Genomic DNA, 16,279 nt, shown 5'->3' with positions numbered 1-16,279 from the left:
TAGACTTGTTGCAATTCAATGTAAAATAGTTTCCTTCAAATATTTAAAAAACTGTGCTCAGTCTCAAATTGTCTTCTGTGTATCAAAGTCATATGAGACATGTGTATCCATAAAATGTAAACTCCCTGGACAATGAGAAGTAACAATAAGCTTCCCTCAGGAAGAGGAGGATGTGCATTGGAAAGTTTGCTGATGTGCCCTCTTTGCAAATGCTACTACTCAGAATGGTTGTCTACTATCACATCTTTAGTCTTCATGAAAATAGGTGGATCAGGGCAGTTCCAGAGGGTTTTAATAATCAAATCGCGCATAAAAGTAGGTATAATGAATTTGTAAAATGTACAAATAGGAAATGGGAGTGCCTAGCTATTACCTTATTTATACTGTGTCCCTACCAACCATGACTAATGTCCAACTACCATATCTCTGCCTTCATTGTCAGTTACAGTTTAATATGTTCCTATCAGCTATGATCAGGGCAGTCACAATGAGTATAGTCCAGTTAAATTGATTACTTATCTGTATGGAGTCCTTTTTCAATCTTAACCAATTGAAATGCAGCTGTGACACTGGGCTGCAGCATTTTTCTCAATTTGTTTGGACCCACTGGTTAGACACATTTGCTCCTTACACCATTAATTAAATCCCTTAAATCGGTCTCCTCTCAGCATCATCTTCCTCCATATGTTTCCTTTATATAATACATTGTTTTGGAATAAAATCCTCTTTGTCACCCTCCTATTTATTTCGAGTGCATTGAACATTGTCTGCCACTGAAGCTACACATCTGGACTGAAGTATACCACTAGCTTTCATAAATACAATTTGCTCTTTGAATTCAACATGTAGGTTAACTTAGTGGTAAGCAAGGGTTAAATATCAGATACATAATGTATCTCTAGAACAATAATGTTGTTTAGACTCTGCAAATCATTACATGAGCTCATCTTGTTTCGGATTTATAAGAGACTCCAATGGGAAGCACTGAATGTATTGCCTCTAATCCCTCAATTATATATATTTTAACAAAGCTTTTCTTCTCCTCTGCAAATGTTTCCTTTTGTCTCAGTGGTGCATTCCTCAGGTTGCAGTGCTCCTTCTTAATACATTGATGAAAGCCTTTCAAATATCTTTTTCTCTCATAATGTATGGAAACATGTCCTCGTCAAGTATTACTTCCTATATCAACTCTTCCATCTCAAATAACAAATAGGAGCCCTCAAATGCCAGGAGTGAAAACCAATGACCCTTCTACAGGTCAGTCTGTCTTCATCACCTAAAAGCTTCCAAGACATTCACATCAAAAATAAGTCTCTTCTTCAAGACTATGGGCCTCATTACACGGTATGCAGTAAACCATGGTGCTATTAGCACCATGTTTGCCTGCCGGTACCATACCGGTACCACACCGGTACCACCATGGAGGAAAGGGGAATTACCACCCCATTTCAAGGTTGGCGGGACGGTAATTCCCCCTTTCTCCATGGCCCTTCCCCATTCCCATTTTGCCCCATAGGGCATAATGGGAATGGGGAAGGAGCTAATTACGGTACCGCAAATTGCGGTACCGTAATTAGCACCAAGGTCCCTTTGCGGGTCCCAACTTTAACGGCTGGTCTACACCAGCCGTTAAGGTCGGGTCCCGCAAAGGAACCTCGTAGTAAGGCGGTAAGGGTTATGGTCACTGGTACCCTTACCGGTGACCATTAACCCTTATCGCCTTCCGTGTAATGAGGCCCTATGGGTCTCATTATAAGTGAGGCGATAATGGGTTAACAGCGCAGGTAAAGGGGCCGGCGCCGTTAACCCCATAATGCCTCATTACGAGATTCCATCGCGGGACCCGCTCTGTACGTCTGGTCAGGCCCATTTTTAGCATGCTCCCCATTCCCATTGGAGGCTCAAATGGGAATGGGGATGGTCCAGGTATGGTTTCCCTGAATGGGGAAATACCAGGCCCTCCAAAGTCAGAATGGCCCGGTATTTCCCCATTCAGGGACCACGGACCCGGACCCGAGTTTGGAGGCAGCCATGCCCTTATTAAGGGCATGGCAGCCTCCAAACCCTTAATGAGGCCCTATATCTCTCAAGTGACCAATCCTTCGGCCACGCTTTTCTGTATCTGCAATGACCTAAACATTACTCATGAATATGCTCCAAACCTGATTTCCTCCCAACTCATAGCTGACTCTCTCTCAAATTTTCATCAACAAGTTTGTTTCCATTGGCAACACAATCTCAATCTTATTGCAAAACAATCTCAATCTTGTTCAGATCATCTGCCCCTCCTGCTTCTGAAGGCAAATGGACCACCAGCTCATCAGCCTTCTTGCTGTCTCTCAAACATACCTGATTACTATTGTAAAGAAAATGTGATCTTATTCAAAGCAGGTGTCTCCCTTGTTCAGCAAAAACATTAAAATCAATAGCCACACCTTAGCTCCACACCTTAGCTCCTGCTATTAACACACCCAACAACTCCCCTAAAAAACATATTTCACCCATCCTATAAATACCTGTTGCTGATCCAGCCATTACCACCAATTACTGCCCAATACCAAAACAACTTTTATTGTGAAATGTTTGGAAAGTTCATGACCCAACAGCTTATCAACTACAAAGAAGAATGTAGCCTCTTTCAGACCTACCAAAGGTATGGTATCCACTCTTCTCTTTATTCTTAAATCCCTGGATATCAAAATGCCAACATTCCTCATATTTTTAGACCTTTCAGAGGCCTTTGCTTATGTCAGCTATGTGACTCTTACCTCTCCAATTGAAACATTCTTTGGCATCTCTGGTATGGCTTTGACTGTGACCCCATTCTTCTAGACTGACAACAGACGGCAGGTTAGATTGCAACCTTTTTGTTTTGAAATAATTGTTCCCAGGTACAGAGTCCCACAAGATTATATGGCCTCTTCTTGGCTCTAAAATACTTACTTCAAATCTATTGATGGTATTAGTTACCCTTAAACTATTACCTTTCAACTCCATGCTGAAGACACCCAGGTTGTGTTCAAGCTCCATGGTCTCCCTGAAACACATCCCTGATTGTCTGCTTCTGATCCAAGAGTGGATGGCTAATAATTGTCATTTCCATGTGTCATGATGCTCTGAAAACATAGATTGACTGTTTGGGCACCTATTTGCCTTTTGTTTGACCTGCCTCTGTGGGATATCCTCCTATTCTCTCTTCCAGTGCTTAGAATCTGGGCATCATCTTTGATAGTCTTCTATCCGTCTTCCCTGATATCAAAGAAAGCTCAAGAAATATCACTTCAACTTTCCATTCTCAGCTGTTTTCTTCCACGCCTTTACATCACTCAAATAATCCAAGTGACCTATTCCATTGTGCTTTCCGGTAACCTGACTTCTGTAATAGTTTCTTCCTTTCTTCATTAGACTCCCAAAAACGTTACTCACACCCTTCAAGTCAACCAAAATAAAGCAGCCAGGATGATTCTGGCTTGAGATTGTGTGAGCACATTACACAGTCACCGTTTTCTCTCACTCCCACCACTGGGTGCCTAGTGGATCTTTCATCAGTTTCATAGTATGTTGGCTCATTTACAGAACGTTTTGGAACTCCTTCTCTTTGTACCTCAGTCTAAAGATCAAGAAATTCACACCCCACAGTGACATGAGGTTGGTCAGCTGCAACAATATTACTGCTACCACTCTCAAGAGAAATACATTAGGATGTAAAACTTTAGACTCTGTGGGAGCTTCGCTGTGGAATAACCACCCAGTGAATATGATTTGCGGAAAACTGCTTGCCCCTCAGAAAATGTTGACATCTCACCTTTTTAGGAAAGCATTCTAACCAGCATGCAGATCCTCCCTAACCTGGCAACACTGTTTGCCTGTCTGAGACCTTACCCCCTAACTGTTTGGATCTGCTCTTTAATGCATTTCTCATATTATCTTTATGTTTGCATTTACTATTTTTAAATCACTATCGTTTTGCTTTTCTGTCTTACTCGTTAATGTTGATCGTCACTAATGTGCTTCCCTTTCCCTTCACTTACCAGCTCTGGTGACTCTCAAATCCTGTGAAATTTTTCTTTTTGTAAAATCTGCATTTCTGAAACAATCTCATTTTTATCCTGTCTAATGTGATCCACTAAGGCTTTTAAGTTTGATATGTTTGATGTCGAAGTGGATTGAATGTATTCCTGCACCAGATTGTAGTGCGCAAACAGCAGCCACATTGCTGGTGAACCATGTGTTCTCACTATTTTATATACAACAGTGAACTATGTCCCGGGTCTCTATTTCTGCTGACTCATTTACCTTCAGCAGGCTATTTCACACACACAGTTATTTATAGTTGCTCCTACTGAATGAAATCGTGCACACAGCTGCAGCCAAGTCTTATTTTTAGCTACCTTAAAAATGACAATTGCACTGTCTAAACATCTCCCCACATCATCAGCACTGTAATAGTAAATGCACAAAGGAAAGAGAAAATAAAACACACTACCTGTCTGCTTTCAGATATTTTTGTGTATTATAAAAGTTGCATTTAAACACGATCTTACTTTTTTTACAGAAATAAATGAAATAGCACAGTCAACATTATCTGTAACAAAATGAGAAGAGGGTGACGAGAGCAATCGCAACATTAAACCTGTTGATAAGACACTGGAATTCTTTCTTCTACACTGACTGAATAGTTTCGCATTCACGCACACTGGCCCGTACTTTGCAATGTATAATTACCTAATCTGTTCAGCATGTGAAATTCTTCGGCTGGTCGCCTTCTGGATGTGGCAATTCCCTCTTCAAGCACCCCCAGTGAGAACAGGAATCAGCCGTTACTCAAACCGGGGATTATTGTCTGGGATCCCCAGTCTCTGCAGCAGTGCAGCTGGGATCGGCTTTTTCAATCAGGAACTCAACAGCTACCGGTCAGGTCTTTCTCCGATCTGTCTAAAATGTATTCTGCCTCTCTCCTTCCCCCAGATTCTACAAGAAAACTTGGTTACAGCCTCTAATATGATGCTTGTCCAATAAGAATCCCTCATGTTCTATCCTCCTCCTGCACACAATAGAAATCTTTTACAGTAAGCAACTGTAACAAAACTGATTTCCTGCTATTCGAGTCTTTGCTTCCTGCAAATACTGTGGACAGAGTAGCACAGAGAAAAAAAAAATAATCTTGATGCTGTTTAAAATGACTTTCAGAGCCTTCCATCCATTTTGCACTGGAGAACACATTATATTATTAATGAGTTAGCATGTTAGTTTTTTGTTAATGAGGTTAGTTCATTAATCCTCAAATGTGTCTCCTGCAACAGAGGAATTTCAGGTAAAAAAAATATATGCTTTTAACTGTGAAAAAAAAAAATATTTGCTTTTTATATGTAGAAATCGTTTTTGACTGCATAGCCTGTTTTCATTTACATGTCCATAGGTTGCACTGGCAACAGATAGCTTGAAACAATTGCATCATAGCAATGAACCAAACCCATGCAGTGGTGCTGTATAAAAAAAACATGCTATACATTGATCTTGTGCAGTGGTGCTGTGCTCTGTGCTCCCAAAACACGCTAAACAATCCTACAGTTCCCCTTTTCACTTCCCTTGGGGATATTACAAAGCAAGCTTCTCGTGGCTGGTGGCCTATATGTCACCAATACGTAAATAAATACATAAAATACATCTCATTCGCTTTCTACATGTTAGCCCTTTGGATCTAATCTAATAGTAAAGTTCTTGTTGATGTGACCATCCCAAAATGTAATTTCACATGGAGGTCACAAGTATTGATCCCACAATTTTCTTGTTTTTAAAGAAATTCAGCTCCATCAAACCTTCAGCATTACCTAAAGCATTTCAAACACAGTGAATGGGACAGTATGAAACTATTCTCAAGTATTAACTAAACATTGAACTCTTTGTCACTTATCTTGAATGCCGCCCGAGTCCTGTCCCTCTTTTTCCTTGAAATAAGCCAACAAATGCAAATCTTCATTTGAGAAATCTGTCACATTTCTTGCATCGCTCTTGACAAACATCCACAGCTTCTAGGTATGTAGTAACTGAGGAATATGACACTGTTGTGCAATAGTAGGTACTTCTTCAGCATCTAAAAAAAGCCTGTTCATCTCTTCTCATACTCTCCATGTTCTTACCCACATTAGTTTTACTACTATTAACTGTTTTGAATACCTCTGATATCACTCCCTCTGGTAAGTATTCCTTTGGATAACAATTTCGTTTGTGGCCTCTATTTTCCCTCAACATTTTAACGCATATAAGAGAGAGTTCCATCCCATTCACCTCATGCAAATAGGGTACCTTGCAAGTATAATTCCTATTTGATTCCCTTATCTTTACAATGTAGCATTAACTGGTTTCTTTCTTGTTCCTTTTTGGAAAGGTTTTACATGCTTACTTGCAGAGCCATGCAATTCATTAATATTCACTTGTACAATTTAATTTACAAGTTGGTCCTCGTTCCAAAGTTAAGTTGCTCCAAAATGACACTTATGGTTTTATTTACGTTAGGTTGCTCCAAAATGAAACTTATCGTTGTATTAAAATGTGTATCAACATTCTACATACATCATTCAAAATCTCTGAGAAGCATTCACACTTGGGCTCTAAATCTAGAAGTTCTCAAACGTAACCTGCCTTCCACCCAAAAGAGGGCATATTATGTTTGTGTTCAGTGGCATACTTTGGTTGATACACTTTATTTAAATAATGGGTAAACATTGTCCACTCATGACAATTGATTGTTGGTGCACCAAATGTTATGTAAAGTTGATTTATACCTTTCTCTGCTACATTTGCATGGGATCCAGGGTTTGGTAGGTTAGTGAGGGAATAGGGATAGGCTAGAGGTTGTGCTCTTCTGCTGAGGCTTGCAGAACCAGGAGAAACTGGCATCTGTACATGCCAGCTTTCTGAGTGTGATCGGATTGTGCACACTGGGGTTACTGTTTGTGGAGGAATATGAAAAAAGTGCCAAGGCAAGATCAAAAATGTAGTAGTGATTATCACTAGTGTGCATTGTAGTTCATACAGGTTTCCAGGTCTTGCATGGATTGTGTCCACCACTTCAACACATGCATTTCAAATCATCTTACTTCAATTCAACAACGTTCAATGAAATCTCACGCCATTGCAAGGCCATCTCACTGAAAATTAACACCTTGATGTCAATGTGAAGTAAAGGGAAATTTGATGACTTCTGTTGTTAAAGAGTTAAGCATGAGGCAGTAAAGAGCTATACAGCAACACATTGCAATGAGACAGTTTGTCATTGCTTCCAAGATGGCTGGGGTGAGGAAGGGAAAGGAGAAACATATTTGAGTGTAATCAGCAAAAAGCTGATGGAGAAAACCAAAGCATGAGAAGGCTTCCAAGGGCAGGTGTATAGAGGATGAAGAGCAGAGGCCTAGGGACTGATCCTTGGGGGACACTGACACAGAGAGGGGTGGGTTCAAAGGTTTGCGAGTTTCACAAGACTTTAAAGAATCAACCTTCCATGTTGGAAGTGATCCAGTCAGGAGCAGATTGTGAAAAGTGAAAGAGGCAAGACAAAGATAGGAAACCCTGATCCTCCAAGGGCCACTTGGAAAGGGAGGACATTACGTTATCCCTTTAATGTGCTGTTGGAGCAGTATAGAACTATACAGACTGTTAAACTATGGTAATATTTGCTTCTCTGTATTAGGGATGTAGACCATTGATGCCTAGCAATATGTACTACTCTATTAGGGAAGAAAGACACTGGCATCCCTATGTCTACTATGGCTGAAGGTTTATGTCTGTGATACATCTAAATTTGGTCCTCTCAGCTCAATTTACCCAAGGTAGACTGAAAGATCTACGTACAGTGAATGATATTTAGATTTACAGCTAGTAAAACATAGAGTAGAAAGGCTGAAATTAAATGTCGATTGCTGTTGCAACAGTGTCCTATATCTTTGTTAGATAATACCTAGTGTGAGGTAAGTAATATCACCAAAGGAAAAGTGTAAGCATGCAAACAGAATAGGTCATATATTTCACAAGTATCGCTAACATACACCCAAAGCAACCCCAGCAAAGTTCAGTAGCTATCTACTAGGAAGAGATACACCGGAGGTGTTCAAAAGGTGAGGAACCACCAATGCCAACTGGTTGGAAAGATTGGAATTTTTGTGTGGATATGTGTCTTTGCAGTGAAGAATGCATCTCATAATCTAAAACATTGGAAGAGCTCAAAAACAGTATACAAAGTAAACACGTGTATCCATAATGTGTCTCTAGGAATACTGGAATGATCTCTAGGTGGTGAGAGGGGATCACCTCCACCACAGTCAAACATACAGTATTCACTGAATAACACACAAGAGCCATCAAATACAATGTCACATCACTTGTTATCTCCACCAAATCGACGTCCATCATCCCAAAATGCAATGCACCGTCCACCACAGAATGGCCAGACTGCAGTCCCTGAAACTGCCACGCAACCCACTGGGCTCGAGGCCATGACAATGGCAGACCGGTGTTCCACAACTATCACCAACATAACACAACATCTTACACTTTTCTGCCAAGGTGTGTTCTTTACTAGTTTTAGCAGCACATCAGGAACATGTCATGACACAGCCACTGAGATCAACTGCACACAAAGCATGGTCTATTTACACCTCACCTGTCTCATCAGTCTCCATGCTAAACATTAACTCATCCTACAACGGCTCAATGATGCATAGAAGTATTTGATCTGCAACTCTGATTCATCAAAATCCTTAGGCATCACCATCAACACCATTGACATTAGCTTGTTGAAAGGGGCAGAAGAAGGACTCTGATGTAAATGCGGCATGTTCGGGGTAAATACTTTCATTAGGTTGAAAAGCAACAGAAAATCTACCTTTTTCTATTCCTCAGAGGGATTTGGCTGCTTCAACTAAACATCTACGGTGTCCACATTTCTGTGTAAAGAAAACCCTACTCCTGTCCCTTACACTATAACCTAAAGAATAACGTAGTAGTATTTTGATACCAGGAAAAAAATGTCTCCCTTCTCCTGGGTTATGCTTCAAGTCTCCATTCATTTTTTCCTTTGATGGGCCAGGAGAATGTCTCCCTTGTTCTGGCAGTCAGTCTCAAAAAGCCTGGGGTTATGACTTCCTTCCCCAGGTCACAAAGTTCCAAAGCAATATTCACTTTGTAGGCCAGGAGAATGCCTCCCTTCTCCTGGTATTTGTAAAGACAATCTCTTACAACCAGGGGGAATGACTCGCTTCTCCTGGTCTTCTCCGCATCACGGTTTCACACTAACAACAGCCAGCTCTCAGTGTTATGAAGGTCTGCAACCCTTCTTTGGTCTGGCCCACTTGGTCCACTTCCCTGCCAATTACTGGTATGAGGAGATGACTTGTATACCTTTCTTGATTTGTGTCCTCAACCCTTGTTTCTCTACTTTGGTTCAGCCTTATTGGTTCACTACCCTGCCAAGTACTGACACAAGGAAGATAACTCATATTGTTTTCTTGGTTTGGGTCTCGTACCCTTGTTTCTCTTCTTCTTTCTTTTGGCCCACTTGGTTCACTTCCCTGACAAGTGCTTCCATGAGTATGATGACTCATACGACTCTCTTGATTTGGGTCTTCGACCCTTGTTTCTCTTCTTCTTTAGTTTGGCCCACTTGGTTCACTTCCCTACCAAACACTGCCACAAAGAAGATGACTTGTATGACTCTCTTGATTTGGGTCCTCAACCCATCCCTTGTAGTGAGTGGGCTTGTGTCTGCCACTCTAATGAGAAGCATCCCCTCTCGGGTTTCACATATGGGGGCGGGAGGATCTCTGAACTGTCATTGCTGGACTGTGGGGTATTTGTGCCACTGGAGTGAAGTTCATGGCACTCACAACTCGGGTAGATCTCCCGTGCTCAGAATGGGAACAGAGATTGTGGGGCAATTGCTCTTGCCAGCATTCAGTTCTCTCCCACATCCCCTCTGGATCTGCCGCGCTTCCCCTTACTCTCTTGGGGGTTGTAGCACATTGCCGGGACTTACAGGGACCATGGAGGGACGGTGCGGCTCCTGCAGCCTCTGGGCTCTCACCAGCTCTGTGCGACGGTCGTCCCACTGATACCGGGTTTGCTTGCCCTTCGGTTGCTTCTGTGCATGGGACTGCTGCTGTGTGCCTACCGAAGACCCGGCTCAGCCATCCGCGGCATCTTCCTGACTCTCCCTGAGTCTCACAGACCCATTTGAAGCTCCCATCTCCTGCACATTCGATTGCTGCAGTCTATGGGTGCTGGAGTCGAAACAAAAGACAATCCCTTCTCTAGTTTTATACTTTGTTGCCATTTGTAGCAATCAGGGTTCTTTGTTTTTTCCCCCTAGATAATCCTTGAATCTTCACAGGGACTCCTCATACCAGTACCGGCATGGTTAGTACTTCAGTTGTTCTTCATCTCAATACTGACCATTGCCTTAAGAGGTTCTGCTTTACAGCAATAGACAGTCTTAGAGTCAAAGTAATGATCAGAATCAGACAAAGTGGCTAGTGGAGGTAGGGGCGTGAAGTTAATCGGTATGCTACCTCGCAGGAAGCCATCCTTCTCCCTAGGGCAGCAGTATTATGTGTATGTGTTTATTTGTGTGTCCTTCTAAAAGAAATGTAATGCATGTGTTCTAAAGTAACCTCCAAATTCATTGCCGTACTGCAGTTTTGCAGTTAATCTAAATAAAGATGATAGTTTTGCATTTTGTGATATTTGAATCTATGCTTGGGTGAGTTGTTGATTTTAATGACGGATGATAGTCTGTTTGTTTTATGTAATTTATTTTCTGTTACAGGATCTCAAAACAGACCATTTTTTGTTCAAGGTCTACTCATTCAATAGTGCTGAGTAGATTCGATATCCACCTGTATTAGTACAATGTTTTGGACCCATTTTCATGCTTATTCTATATTACAAACATGCAATATTCATTCCGTATTACAAACATGATTTCTTTTGTTTCTTGCTTTGTTAGGGGCATATCTTGTGCCATACTTAATTTTGCTGTTGGTGATCGGAATTCCACTTTTTTTCTTGGAACTCTCAGTGGGCCAGAGAATTCGAAGAGGAAGCATTGGTGTATGGAATTACATCAGTCCAAAAATGGGTGGAATTGGATTTGCAAGTTGTGTGGTAAGTAGGGTGTGAAGCAAAAGAAACTTGCTAATTATTTACAGACACATGTTTAAAACTGTATACCATTGCATGTCATTGGTCTTTTGCATAATTAGATGTTTCCTAAAATTAATTTCAATTACTGCATGGTTTTGAGACATAGGTGTGGACCTAATTGGAGGGTTGGGAATTCAACAAAGCTCTTTTGTTGAATATATTAGTTGTGCTGATTATAACACTAGGGCACTCATTATTTGGCAGGTAGTAAAACAGATGGTATTTAGCATTTTTGGCATTTGAAGCACCTAAGATATTTACTTCAGGTACTGATATGTTCAGTATTGCATGACTATGGGACAACATACGCCCAAAATAATTCACACCATTTTTACTCCCAAGAGGTGGAGGTAACCCTTGTTATAAACAAGTATTTATTAAGATGTTGCGCTTTAAGCAAATGTATATCCCGTACCATCATTTAAATTCAAGAGAATGAAATGTGCCATGGTGGAGGGAAAAGTGACATTCTTATAAGACCGCTTTCTCAATGGCTTTGCTGTGTCATGCCCAGAAGGGTCACCATTCACCCTTCAATCAGGTATTTACAATGTGCACTATCACCAAAGGCATCATGGCGCAGCACAGATACCCGGAGAGAAACGTCAATTTAAACAAACAGATGGGATTTTAAACTGCATTTAAACAGATCAAAATCTTTGGTACACCTTAATGCCACCGGCAAGGTGTTCCAGAATTTTGGGACAGTAATGGAAAATGCTCTGCCTCCCGCTCGTTCTTTGCGATAACTAGGTATCTTCGATAGGCTGCGTCCATAGATCTAAGCAAACGCCCCAGCCAGTAGCGTTGTAGTTGATCCTGGCAACCCTTCCCACTCAGGGCCCGGTGAATAATACATAGAGTTTTAAACTCGATTTGTGCAGAGACAGGTAGCCTGTGCAGAGATTAGCGAGATGCCATGAAATGATGGCCATAAGAAATGCCCCTGACCAGGAGAACAGCCATATTATGAAAAACCTGTAGACAGTGAATTAGGTATGTCAGCTGGGAAAGATAAATAGCGTTGCGATAATCAATGTTACCATTAAGGCAAGCTGCAACCACCTGAGCGTGGCAGTCCTCAGGGATAAAAGGAAGAACTTTCTTGAGCTGCTTCAGTTTAAGGAAGCCTAGCTCACAAACAGTGTTGAGCTGCTTCTCCATAGCTAGAGATGAAGATATTTGTATACCCAGAATCCTGACCACACCCAAAGGGGCAGGCGATGGGTGCAGTGACAGCGGACATAAATCTGAGGTCCAGACTCCAAAACTTATTATTATTATTATTATTATTATTATTATTATTATTATTATTATTATTATTATTATTATTATTATAAATCTGAGGTCCAACTATTGGAGGCACCGGTGGGACTGATGATTGAAAGCCTTAACCAATTTGTTTCCATCCAGCCCCTGACAACATCAAAGCAAAGCCTTAGCTGGGAAGCAGTCCCTGTCTGATCCAGGTCCATCCTAAATAGAACTTGGGTGTCATCTGCATAGGAGAAGAACTGGACCCCAAAAGACCGAATATGTTTGGCCAGGGGCTGGATGTATACATTGAAAAGCTGCAGGACAGGGCCAAACCCTGCAAGTCATAGCTGCTGGTAGCGTCCTATAAGTGGGAGAGAAACCATTTGTACTTCAGAGGTCAAGAGGCACTACACCAGTCCAAGACTGACCCTGAAATTCCTGTGATTGAAAGAAAACATGGTGATCTGACAGCTGACATGGCTGAGAAAAATGCAGAATTCCAAGGCTGTTATGTAGACCTGTATGTGCCAGAATATCTGTCCAGTGAAGAAAGGGTGATGCTTTTTGTGGAGGAGGCGCAGATACCGAAGCTTCATGAGGACTATTCTGATCAGCTGGGAGATGAAATCTGCATGAGTGAACTGATTAAAGCAGTACATTCAGGAGAAAGTCTGTATTGAGATGAGCTCCTACCTGAATTTTATAAGGTCATATCAGATGGTGTGTTTGACATGCTCTGTGAAAGGTACTTTTAATTGCCTGTCAAGGGTTAGCTCCCAGACAGTGTAAGACAGGCAAACATCATGCTACTCCTGAAACCTGGGAAAGACGATACAAAACTAAATAGTTACACACTGATAAGCCTGCTAGACACAGATGACAAAACCTTTGCCAGGACTCTGGCATGGAGACTATTGGATGCACTCTTAGCACTCATTAATAGAAATTAATTAGGCGCTATCAAGGGAAGACATTGCACAGAAACATGCACAGATTACCTCTGTGATACATTGAATTCTGCCCTGCAATAGTACAAGCATGAGGAGAGGGTAATGCACCCACTCAGCCCTCACTCTACAAACCACCACAAACCTTGTTAAAAGGATGTTATAGTTACATTGCACTAATAAAGACCTATGAAATTCAGTGAAAACACTTTGTTAAAGGGACGTGTTGGTTAAGATGCAATAAGAAAAACTTATGAAATTTAGTGAACATACTTTGTTAAAGGGATGTTATGGTTAAGTTGCACTAATAAAAACCTATGAAATTCAGTGGAAAAAACTCATGTAAGGGACGTTATGGTTAAGATGCAATATGAAAAACCTATGAAATTCAGTGCACTAACTTTGTTAAAGGGATGTTATGGTTAAGTTGCGCTAACAAAAACCTATGAAATTCAGTGAAAAAACATTGTTTAAGGGATGTTATGCTTGAGCAGCACTAATAAAAATCTATGAAATTCAGTGAAAAATATTGTTAAACAGATGTTATGGTTACAAGTAAAATACAAAAAAAAACAAGAAATTCACCATTTATGGTAAGCTATGCAAACTCAACTTGCCTCACCACCATACAATGTTAACACTAACACACAGGAAATCAAAGATGACATCACAAATGGCATCATCAATGACATCACTGATGTCATCACATATCTGGGTTGGTTGTTTTTGTTCAGTATCAGTATTAATTTTAAGCTGAGCACTTCATGTGGTTATACTACATTGAAACCATGAAACACATACTATAAATGTACTGTTCATGTGGAGCTTGACCTTGTGCTATATTCTGAAGTTCTTTTCCGTAGGGTTGCCCTGAGGTCATAATGCACATACATAGAACAAGAAGCAGGTTCCATGCAGATAATACATTTCTCAAGAATGTGATATGCTTTGACATTATCGTTGTACTACCTAAACACACCATTTTAAGAATACTTTAGTTCTATGATACATACTGCATTCATTGTTTCTCGTTATGCATTATTTGATTGCTGTATTCAAAACACAAATGTCAGGACAAAGTTTATTTTTCCATAAGCACCTTTTATGTGACATGGAGTACTTTATTACAAGGCTACCTATAACCTTTTATATGCTGTAAATTACACTGTAAGCAATACCCCTTATACAAACATTCCATTTGCATTGTGACATATTTGATTTCATCATTGATGTCATTGATGATGTAATTTGTGTTGTCAACATTGATGTCGTGGGTGTTAGTGTTAGCAGTGCATAGCAGTGGCACAAGTTATGGTTGCAGAGCTTATCATCACTGGCACATTTATTGGGTTTTTACTTGTAACCAATAACGTCACTTTAACAATGTTTTTTCACTGAATCTATATATATCTATAAACAAATACAACCATCTGCAGCACTCACCTGTTACGCTTCAGGTGCCACCGGGCAGGAGAAAGGCTATCTCCTCAAAAAACACAACAGCATTTAAAGCCGGAGACTTACATTCATATTCTTTGTTGACCATCTGGAACTTCAAAAATACCATAGCGCTCGTGAGTAAAGTACTAAAATAATGATTTATTCAAAATTAGCAAATTTTACTTGATGATGAATATCTTAGACAGGTACCTAGTGTTGCTCCACAAATCATTATTTCCAAAGTCCCATCACTCAAAAATATTGTATCTCCTAGTGCACTTACAGGCAGAGATGCCAATGAAGACTAGCTCTCTCAAAGTGGTAACATTAGTGGTTTCGTCTCTTGAAAAAGCTGAAAAATGTGTGACTTTGTCATGAAGGAAACTACCTCTGACCTATAATTAAGCAATAAGCCCCAAACAGGGGCGGCATTACCACTTCAGGTAATGTCCCGGGGCAAATAGTTACAGGCCCGCAAGACCGGAGTACTAAGAGAATTGTTTTTCTGTTCAGAAATGCTCCGACATTTGGCAGCCATTCAAAATTAATGGAAAAAGGTAAACAAATAAAATGGCCACCATGGAAAGGGCCCTTTCCATGCCGGGCATTAAAAACATAGGAAAAATATGAAAAAAGAAAATAACCTCCATGGAAAGGAGAGAAGGGACTATGAGTAGTCCCTTCTTCCTTTCTGTGACGGGCTGTCACGGATCGGGCCTGTACGCGCTGGGGACAGAAGTGTTCTCAGTGCGTCTGCTCCCAAAATGGACCAAATAGAAGGTAAGTGGGGTTGTGAGTGGGGGGTTGTTTGGATTGTGGGGAGGGACGGGGGAGGGAAAACACCTCAATCTCTGGTGGGGAAGATGGCAACCTCCATCCGTGTGGTGGCTCGGAACAGGGATTGCCCCATTCCAAGCCCCCTCATTGGCTGAGGGGCTGCCACACCCCCTGCTGGTGACAAAGGAAAGGAACGTTAGGAGAGGGATTCCCTGTTGGGTAAAGCCCCAGCAAGGTCCAATCAGATTGATTGTTACAATCAGATTGACCCTCACCTGGTACTAATATACAATTTACAGGATATATTGTCTCTCTCTGGGCATGTATGTTAAATGTATTTAATGTATGGAATTTAGTAATTGTTTTCTTATGTACAAATTAGCATTAGCACTTATTAAATCAATTTTTGCACATTCTATATGTGTGTGGCTATACATATAAGCCAACATTGCAGGTCTATGCCTCAAATACATTAATGATAAAAAAAAATGGTTATTCAAACTGGTATTTTAGCTCTATCCCCAGAGCCATGCCCACTGGGGCCATCATTTGAGGCTTTTGTGAATTCTAAAAATCAATGGGGATTCTCAAGAACATACCTGTACCACATAGCTGAGACATGAGATCTGTGAGGCTCACAATCATTTATTGTGTGATTGTCT

The 16,279-nt window shown here is 40.8% G+C and overlaps 1 protein-coding gene across 1 annotated transcript in view; it reads left to right on the top strand.

The window, feature by feature from the left end:
- The window catches only part of SLC6A15 (solute carrier family 6 member 15), a 778,634-nt gene that overhangs the window by 226,586 nt on the left and 535,769 nt on the right, over window positions 1–16,279 (top strand). The window contains exon 3 of the mRNA XM_069629318.1: window positions 11,000–11,157. Within this exon, the coding sequence (XP_069485419.1) occupies window positions 11,000–11,157 (158 nt within the window). The remainder of the gene's footprint in view (window positions 1–10,999; window positions 11,158–16,279) is intronic.

Source organism: Ambystoma mexicanum, chromosome 12 (genome assembly GCF_040938575.1).
Source record: "Ambystoma mexicanum isolate Mex_15411 chromosome 12, UKY_AmexF1_1, whole genome shotgun sequence".
Taxonomy (NCBI): Eukaryota; Metazoa; Chordata; class Amphibia; order Caudata; family Ambystomatidae; genus Ambystoma; species Ambystoma mexicanum.
This window is presented reverse-complemented; position numbering and strand designations above follow the sequence as displayed.